Here is a 10,627-nt window from a genome sequence, read left to right on the forward strand (position 1 = left end):
ACGTCTAAAACACCAAAAGCAATGGCAACAAAAGACAAAATTGACAAATGGGATCTAATTAAACTAAAGAGCTTCTGTACAGCAAAAGAAACTACCATCAGAGTGAACAGGCAACCTACAAAATGGGAGAAAATTTTCGCAACCTACTCATCTGACAAAGGGCTAATATCCAGAATCTACAATGAACTCAAACAAATTTACAAGGAAAAAACAAACAACCCCATCAAAAAGTTGGCAAAGGACATGAACAGACACTTCTCAAAAGAAGACATTTATGCAGCCAAAAAACACATGAAAAAATGCTCATCATCACTGGCCATCAGAAAAATGCAAATCAAAACCACAATGAGATACCATCTCACACCAGTTAGAATGGCAATCATTAAAAAGTCAGGAAACAACAGGTGCTGGAGAGGATGTGGAGCAATAGGAACACTTTTACACTGTTGGTGGGACTGTAAACTAGTTCAACCATTCTGGAAGTCATTGTGGCGATTCCTCAGGGATCTAGAACTAGAAATACCATTTGACCCAGCCATTCCATTACTGGGTATATACCCAAAGGACTATAAATCATGCTGCTATAAAGACACATGCACACATATGTTTATTGCGGCACTATTCACAATAGCAAAGACTTGGAACCAACCCAAATGTCCAACAATGATAGACTGGATTAAGAAAATGTGGCACATATACACCATGGAATACTATGCAGCCATAAAAAATGATGAGTTCATGTCCTTTGTAGGGACATGGATGAAATTGGAAATCATCATTCTCAGTATAACTATCGCAAGAACAAAAAACCAAACACCACATATTCTCACTCATAGGTGGGAACTGAACAACGAGATCACATGGACACAGGAAGGGGAACATCACACTCTGGGGACTGTTGTGGGATGGGGGGAGGGATAGCATTGGGAGATATACCTAATGCTAGATGACGAATTAGTGGGCGCAGCGCACCAGCATGGCACACGTATACATATGTAACAAATCTGCATGTTGTGCACATGTACCCTAAAACTTAAAGTATAATAATAAAAGAAAAAAATAAAAATAAAAATAAACTGACTTGATGTAAAAAAAAAAGAAAAAAAAGAAAAGAAATCCGGAAAAATACCAGTGCGGAGACAATTCTTTTAACGACATTTCGACTTGTGTTTTCACATGGTTCTTGGAGAAAGAGTATGAGAAGTAAGTCTTTTTCTGAGTCCTTCTGAATACAATTACATCATTTCACATAAATGCATATTAATAAACTGGTAGCTGGTCATCGTAAAGTGTGGAATCGGACAGTCTCAAGTTACATGTATGATTTTGCCTTTATACATTTTAAGTTAAAATCCTCATAGTAATTGGAAAGAGACATCTGGCTTATTTGGACCATATATCAATTATAAGAATAGTATGGCATCCCGTCAAAGACTAATTCTTAATTTTGTCTCTCCTGTTTCTTGCTGGATGTGCTAAGCTGTGCATAAGCACATCACTTAATTATGGCACTTACTGCTGTGTTATAATTACATAATTGAGTTTCTACTATGTTATGTATTCCTAGAAATAGGAGCTATGCTACGTACCTTTTTCTGTGTGTACAAGAAAGAACACTTGCCTCAAATCATGCCAATGATAGAAGCCACAGCCTTGGCCATCCTTGACAGTTGTAAGGATGGATATGAATGTTAGATCAGTGAGTCTTTTCACTAAGATTTTAGACTTCAGACAGATAAAATATTTTTTATTTTTTTCCTGTGGCTAAAACTGTGAAAGTTAAAGGCCAGAGGTAAACATTTGTCATGATGTCCACAAAGTTTATTGCATGTTTTGTGTGTGTGTGTGTGTGTGTGTGTATGTGTTTTGGTTGTTTTGTTTTTTTGTTTAAGCCTGTCTAACAAAGAAATTGAATTGAGGTATAAGAGAAACCAAAGGTAGTAACAGGAAGACACAATCCTTATGGAGTTATTCTTTAGGACCCTATCATTTCTACCTTTGGGTTTCAGGAGATTTCTAAAATCTTTTCAAGTTAGTTTGAGATGTGTTTCTGTTACTTGTAGCCATACAATTCCTAAGTAACATGGGAGGTGGATGGGTATTCCCAAACAGGAAAGTGTTTCCAATTAACATTTACCAGGCTGTAAATATATCTTATTCACACCAGTACATATAAAAAAAATTCTAACTGAAAAATAAATGTGAATCTCATGGAAATTCAAGAACAGGAAAACTAAAACTTATGACAACTGTCATCAGGCAGGCCTTTCTCAGGGGCGTAGAGTAATTGCTCATGGTATCTGTGTTTCCTTCTGTGCATCTAATCCATTTCCTTTTTTGACTAATTTGTTTTCGTTTACCACTTATGGACCCTGCTCTGCTAAACCATTGGCTTGATTGTGGCATTACGAAGGCCCCAAATTACCCCTTGAGCTCCTGGAATGAAAAGAACTACAATAACAATTATAGATAACACATAGAGCACTTATTATTTTCCTGGCTACCCATACAGTTTGAACACAGAAAGATGACTGAGGATCCACCCATCATGCAATCCTTTAGAGTTACTCAATCAGAAGCTAGCTGTGAAGGACTGGGGACCATGAGCAATCCATTTTGGTGACGGCGCTGGAAGCAGTAGTCCCTAAGTCCCATTTCCAGTAATAGCAGCTTAGCAGTCCCAGTAACAGCATCCAACCATCGATAATGTTGGTGGGACAGGCTGTGGTCTGCTCATCACAATGACAACAGCAGTCTCTTCATGGCTCTACTCTATGGCCTCATTATTAATAGAAATGTCTCTAATCTGGAGCCTGCAAACTGGTCTACCAAACTCCCAAAGTAACTGTAAGTTACATGGTCTGGGTAAGAATTCTGTTAAATTATACAGAGGTAGTTTCTCTTTATCTGCAACTCATAATGGTGATTATTAACAGTGCCTCTAGGCCAGGGGTTGGGAAACCTTTTCTGTAAAAGGCCAGACAGCAAATATTTTAGGCTTTGCTGGCCACATCCGGGCATATTCTTTGTTATTGCCATTGTCTGTTTTGTGTGTGTGTGTGTGTGTGTTTGTAGCTCACGTGCTCTACAAATAATAGGTTGTAGTTTTCAAATCCCTGGTCTAAGCTTTTAGCACTATTTCTTCTTACCTCAGTATCTTAGTTACCTAATTCCAGCATGCAGAGAAATCTATTTGGTGCTATTAATCTTCTTGAGGAAAGCTGTTCCTAAAGATAGCTTCACAATATGCTCTCATAGCCAGTTGGCCTTCTCCTAAGGGAAGCTAGGGAGGAACACTGAAGCCAAGAGTTACTATTGGCATAAGAGCAACTACATGGAGAAAATTTCTGAGCTTTGCCAGCCTGACTGCCTGTAACCCAGGCCAAGCCTGTCCCAGGAGCCACATGACCTAAGCAATCCTTATAGATGCCAAGCACATAACTGGACTATAAGGGCAAAAGTGAAGAATCAACAACATACAGATTGAGTGTGCTTATCATATATTTTAAACAAATAAACCAACCTCAAATAGTCTGTTTAGCCTTACTTTTATTTCACTCCAGTGGATATGAAAGTAAGCCTAAATGGGCCGGGCGTGGTGGTTCACACCTGTAATCCCAGCACTTTGGGAGGCCGAGGCGGGCGGATCGCAAGATCAGGAGATCAAGACCATCCTGGCTAACCCAGTGAAACCCCATCTCTACTAAAAATACAAAAACAAAATTAGCCGGGCGTGGTGGCGGGTGCCTGTAGTCCCAGCTACTCAGGAGGCTGAAGCAGGAGAATGGTGTGAACCTGGGAGGCGGAGCTTGCAGTGAGCCGAGATCGTGCCACTGCACTCCAGCCTGGGCGACAGAGCAAGACTCTGTCTCAAAAATAAATAAATAAATAAATAAATAAAAATAATAATAATAAAAAGAAAGTAAGCCTAAATGGCTTCAGGAAGTGTGTGGAGCTCCTGCGTAAACTTGATGCAAGCCAGGAGAATCTGTCAATGGCTCCTCAATACAAAATATAGATGCACAAGCAAAAACCAAATAAACAAGCAGCTGCGTAAACAAAAAAACCCTCGAAGCCTTCTTATTGTTGAGGCCCAAATCTAGCTTTCTTTCACGAATCATGCTCTCACCTCAACTCCTAGGTCATATTGTCTCAATCTTTTGCCATCACCCACCAGCCTGTTTCAGGCTTGGAGCACAGGGACCATAGGACAGCTGTTGTCCATTAGCAGAGCTGTGGGTAGAGCAGGAAATGGGTACGCATGGCTAGTCATATTCATTGGAAGATAGCCACCAAGGAGAAGGATTTTACAAAGGGAATCCCATCATAAGCAATATGAAATTAACTCTTTCACTAAATTAAAACTTCAGATCCTTACTGATTTAATGGTGTTTCTTTAACTTTACTTTTACGCGCTGACTTCATTGCTAGTTGAGTGCAGCAGAAAATAACTAGGCATGGCCCTTGGCCTGACTCTTGAATTGGTAAGATTTCAGACCATGAGCCCATCCCATTTAAAGAGATTTAATTAAGCCCATCTAGACCACGGTGGAAAAGTGCAACTTGAAATAGTAAATACTGTAATTATTTAGTTCACTGACATTAAATTATGTTTGATTTTGTATTGCAAATTATAGTCTCTCTTTTGTTTTTTAAATGAATAGAAAAGAATATTTTGTAGTTAGGCAACAGCCAAGAAAGAAACAAGGTTGATTATCCTCTGTGAGAATCTGTAAATTGTCTCTCTGGTCTTTTGGTGCTAGAAAATACTTGAACTATTTTTTTTTTTTCCTCAGCAGTCGGCCTGTCTAATGTGAACAACTTTATGCCATCTCTTGTCAGCATTAATGCTAAATTAGATAATAATTTTCTTTCAGGTGTTAAAAACTTGGACACAGTGGAGGTCTTTAATTACCAGCTCAATCATTCACATTTGATTATTATATTTTTCTCTGAATGAGGCTTGATTTAACTAGTCTTAGTCATTTAACAGGAATGTTGGAATTTTACACATTTATGATTTAAATTTTCAATAATTTTATAACATTATGGGTACCATGAAAACCTGCAATAATGTCTACTCAGTTTTCAGGAGAATTTTCAGGGTTTGAAGAGTGATAGTAAGATCATGAGAAATATCAATGGTAAAATGATTGTATTTTTATATCAAAACTAACTCTGATACTCTCCTCTTTGAATATTTGGGGAGTTGTTGAAAAAACAATGTTTTAAAACAACAGGAATTTAGCCCAGAAAGTTAACTCTAAACATACCATCAATTTTTAACTTCAGGGGAAAAATATAAATTAGGTACACTGATGTCAGAGGTAGTTGCAATGAAATAGTTAAAAACCTGTTTTCCCAGGTTCAAATCTGGGCCTTGCCACTTTTATAGGTGTGCATTTGGGGCAAACTACTAACAAACTTGTGGATGAGTTTATGTGAGGCTAATTTTGCTAGTTAATATGAGGAGAAAATATACATTTGACAAGTGCTTCAGTGATTGCAAAATATTTACTAGTACTGAGGAACAAAGTTTTGAATTATTAATAAATGACTTAGAGTTTCCTCTGCCCCTTACCACGAGTGCATGTAAATCAGCTCGGCCTGCCATTAAAAATACCACAGACTGGGTGCCTTAAACAACAGAAATCTATTTTCTTACGGTTTCAGAAGGTGGAAGTCCAAGATCAAGATGCCAGCAAATTTGGTGTTTCTTGAGGGATCTTACCTTGGCTTGCAGATGACCGTCTCATTGTGCCCTCACCTGGCCTCTTCTCTGAGTGTGTGCATCCCTGGTGTCCTGGTGTGTCTCTGTCTTCCTATAAAGACATCAGTCAGTTGGATTAGGGCCCCACATTTTGACCACATGTAACCTCAATTACCACCTTAATGTACCACCTTAAAGGCCTATCTCCAAGTACAGTCACACTGAGACTTTCAGCTTTAATAAATGGATTTGAGGGGAACACAATTCAATCCATAACAGCGACTTCGGCCAAATCTCTTTTACTTCTCTATGCCATGGAAACTTCATCTTCATAAGCAAAATAAAGTTATTGATGGTATAAAATGAAACAATAAGTTGATTCCCAGAGGGGTGGGACAGAGAGGGAGGCAGATGGCCCTGTTTCTAAGTGGTCCTTCAGCCTGGTCATAGAAACCTATGACCACAATTTGGGAGCCACAACATAGCAAACTTAGCTGGCTGCAACTTGGACCTTGGGCATCATCAACTTCCTGTGGACCATCTCCTTAAACAATATAATGAAGATTTTTACAACATAAGAGAAGAAATGGGTTGGAATAAAGTCTTGAAATACAAATATAGTATATTCCGTATTGTGATTACAGCATGTCCTCTGAGTTTACTAATCTTTGAGATGTAAATGCAAGACAAAAATTATATGGGAATATATGTCAAGTCAGCATTTGTATGTTGTATCATTAAAGGAAAAAATAAAAATGCTTTTGTATTCTTCAGGTAATGCATATTGTAACCACTAGTAAAAAATGCCCATTTTAAGATTGTTAGAAGCATTTCAGCATGGATGGTATGTTCAGTTAAATACACATGTTGCAAAATTTAATCAATGAACAAACTTCAATGTAAAAAAAATGAAATAAAGTAAGTTTTCCATTAGAGGGGCCATGACTACTAAGAGTCTAGTTTGTGACATCTATTACTACTGTTATTATTCTCAGCTCACACCGTAGTATACCCAGTTGTAAGCAAAATCTTTCAATGTTCTTTACCAAATCACTATTCTCATTTGAATCTTCTTTTGGATGCCAATTTAATTCAAAATATAAAAAAGGAAACTTCAAAAAATTTTAGAAAATGTAACCCCTTAATGCTTTGAGCATCTATGATATTCTCAGGCATTCTTGCTGTCCTCAGGCATCTCAGAAGCTAAATAGCAACATTTGATTCACATCCTTTGGCCCAAGCAAACTCCAAGTGCCCAGACTATGTTGTGTCATTTGTTTAATCCAGCAGATTCAAGCTTTTCGTTTAACTTATATATCCCCTAAAGGATTTTTTTAATTTTTAAAATTTAAATGTCCTCTCCCTGATTTTTTAGGCGTCTTCTTAAAATTTTCATTTCAGTTTAAAAGTTACAAAGAATATAGCTTGTTGTGTATTGCAAATATTGACATTGAAAAATAAATATATTACAGAAACCTTTAAAATGCACTAAATAAATACAAATATGATTGTAATTTTATATCCCCTATTTTAAAAAAGACAAGTTCTTAAAGTAGTGTGCATTTAAATCTCTTTTTTCTCCTCAAACTATTTTTTTCATTCTAAAGTCCATTTGTAATTTTATTTTAATATAATTGTGTGCTCAATGTTTGTTATCACTTATTTCTGTAATAATTACATATGCAGCATTGCAGCATGCTTATATGTATATATAAACAGTACAGATATATTAAAATTTATTTATATAATGTTATATATAACATATAAATATATACCTATATATTCATATATATATATCTATATACCTATATATTCATATATATATCTATATACCTATATATTCATACATATATCTATATATATTCATATCTCATATATACACAAAGAGAGAAAGATGTTTAAAGAGTTCTTATGACTATGTAAATTTTTTAAAAATCTTCTGGATTGTATCACTAGTAAAAAATTGGTTAAAATAACATTTTATAAATTGTATTACATAATTATTAGGCATTAAAGGTTAGTGATTTTGTTAGTAATACGTTTCTTAATGAGATGGATTTTTTTTTCACCAGGTAGTTCCTGTATCCCTGGACAATTATTTGTTGCTCACAATAGAATATGTAGGTTATTAATTATATTTCTATTTCACATCTTTGTATGTAAAAGCATCAAAAAGCTTTTTCACATAAATGATGTTTAAATTCATTACACATTATATGTAAAATATCACTATCAGGTATCAAACTTTACATTTAGTAACCTATTAGCTTAAAACTCTATTCTATCCTCCTTCTTATTGAAACACCAATTTACATCAAGACCAGGAAGTTGGTTGTTTAGTTTCATCATTTCCATCAGTTGTACCATGAAAAAAAATTACTAAGGCCAAAGTCATGATCATTAATGACACTCATTACTCTTTTATTTATTTATTTATTTATTTATTTATTTTTAAACAATCCAATAGCATTGACTTTTCTTCATTCATGTTAAGTCACCTGAAATGATATCTGTTGCATTTAAATGCTCATTAATGTAAATGGCTGAACAAATCCATTTCAATGGATACTCAATATCCCACATAGATAAGTCACTTCAACACAGCCTCATGACAACTCCCACACCAAAACAGTACTTTATTTTGCAAATTTTGACCCATTATTACTCCCATGTTGTTTTTTTTCAGCTGTCAAGTGTACAAGGTGAAGAGAAATTTCAGTTAGACAGGGGCTGCACCTGGAAAATAAATTTCTTAAACTCCATAAACACATTTCAAAACTGCTGGGTCCCAAAAGTCCATCTATGAACTCTAGGGCTGCCAGTATCATGTGCAGCACATTAAAGCTACACTATCCAAATAGCTTATTAATTCTGCATAAATCAGGTTAAGCAATGTGTCAACCTGTAACAGACTGTGCACTTTAACTGAACATGGCAAAATATTCACTCTTTCGAACTTTACATCATCATTTGATGTCAAACAATGAAGCAAATCCCAACAGTATATACAAAAAACAGCTTTGCATTTACAAAAGATTGTTTCCCATACTGATTAATCCAGGCAGCTAACTCATTGGTTTATGCAACTTTATTGAAGAAAAATAAATCAATTACTAGCAGAGCTATTAGTTGATCACTCATCCATTGACAACTTGCATCATTTATTCAGTGCTATATTAAACAGTGTATTGGAAGATAGATTAACTAATAGCTCCAAGCCTCCTAACAATTTAAATGAAAATTACAAAATGTTTGAGACCCTATTTTGGAATACAAAGGGTGTTTGACTTCCAATTTCCATTCTCTGTAGAACAAGAACAGGTCATTCCTTTATTGACATGCATAAAATACATCACATTTTCTGTTCTGCTGATGCTATAAATTCAATACCAATTCTCCAGCCACATCAGTTATGAGCATAAAGCATATCATGTAACCTCAAATCTCTAACAGTGGAAGGCTTAAACAAGAATGGATGCTGCTAGAATAATGCTGTATCCTTTGATGTGACAACTGAGCATCCATCTCCCTCCCCCTCAGATGATTTCTTCAGCATGTTAGAGCAGTGAGGAATGGTTTTAGTCTCATAACCAAGTTAGAGTGAAGACATTGGCCACATAATACACATGCTCCATTTTTTTTTAAAAATTCTGAGTCTTGGGCAACTGTTCTCTTGTAACTACTTTACAGTTTCTAAAAGCAGTTATTGTCCAAAGCTGGAAGAACTTAAGTCTTCTCAGATGAGCATGTGAATGAATGGAGGGAGGTAAACAAAAAATAAAATTAAAAAAGATGAGGTCTGATAGGGGAGCAGCCGGATAAGAAAATCAAAAAAGGAACAGTAATTTAAAGTTTATTCCAGCTATAATGCAGGTTATTCTGACTTTAAGGTAGCATCACATGGCATACTTCTGAGTCCATTCCCGAGATATTCTGTTGTACTTATCTCTGTCTGTTTTATAGATCCGTGCAATCTCTGGCACTAGGGGGTCATCTGGGTTTGGATCACATAGCAGTGAACAAATGGATAAAAGAACTTTAGAAATTGTTAAAGCAGGCGACCACTGTGATCTTAGAATATCGAGACAAATGCTGCCATTACTGTTAATATTTGGATGATAAATTCTTGTTGTAAATGCAACCTTAGGTGGTTTGAAGGGGTAGTCTGTAGGAAAATGAATTGTCAAAAAGAATACACCGCCTTGATATGGGCTGTCATTAGGTCCCATAATTGTGGCTTGCCAATGAAACATATCATCCCCAACTGGACCTGCAGAACATTGTGCTGGAGGGTCACGGGCCAAATCACTAAGTTCCTTATTAATCCGTTTCAGCGCCATAGTGTGTGCTTGTCGTCTGGCTCCTCACTCTCTCGGTGTACGCTCAAAGGTCCGGCCAAAACTCTTGATTATCCCGGCGGCGGGGCAGGATTGTCTCGTCTCACACCAGCTCTGCCAGACACAGGCGCTTGGTATCGAGGAGACGACTCTCGCGAGAACTTCGTGGCTGGCTAACCGAAGCGGTAGCTCTGCAATGACTTAAGAGCAGTTTTGTGCGCTTTTCCTGACGGGGTTCCGCCCCCAAAATCTACTCTTTTATTTAGAGGCATCATATTTAACTATGCACACTCAGAAATCCTTGGTATCTCGTAGTACTTCAATATCCACTTGTCAATGCAATAGCTTTGGTAATATGCTTTCATCTTATTACGTGATTTAAATATATTTTCACGGAACTCTTTGACCATCAGATGCACCAAGATATTTGTGATGAAGAGGAGAATCTCTCCATTCATTAGTGAGAATAACCAAAATGCGGAAAGTAAATAACGAGAAACAGACTGGTATTTCGAAGCAGACTTGCAAACACTTTTAAATATTTGGAATTTGTAAAATATGCAAAATTCAAATGCCTTCT

The 10,627-nt window shown here is 36.4% G+C and overlaps 1 protein-coding gene across 1 annotated transcript; it reads right to left on the reverse strand.

The window, feature by feature from the left end:
* Positions 1-8,326: 8,326 nt before the first annotated feature.
* Positions 8,327-10,292, reverse strand: LOC100985316 (ubiquitin-conjugating enzyme E2 D3). The gene has a single exon (XM_003832734.5). It carries the CDS (start codon positions 10,048-10,050, stop codon positions 9,607-9,609), a length of 444 nt encoding a protein of 147 aa, XP_003832782.1. The 5' UTR covers positions 10,051-10,292; the 3' UTR covers positions 8,327-9,606.
* Between the last annotated feature and the right edge of the window lie 335 nt (positions 10,293-10,627).

The sequence above is a fragment of the Pan paniscus genome, chromosome 15, assembly GCF_029289425.2.
Source record: "Pan paniscus chromosome 15, NHGRI_mPanPan1-v2.0_pri, whole genome shotgun sequence".
NCBI lineage: Eukaryota > Metazoa > Chordata > Mammalia > Primates > Hominidae > Pan > Pan paniscus.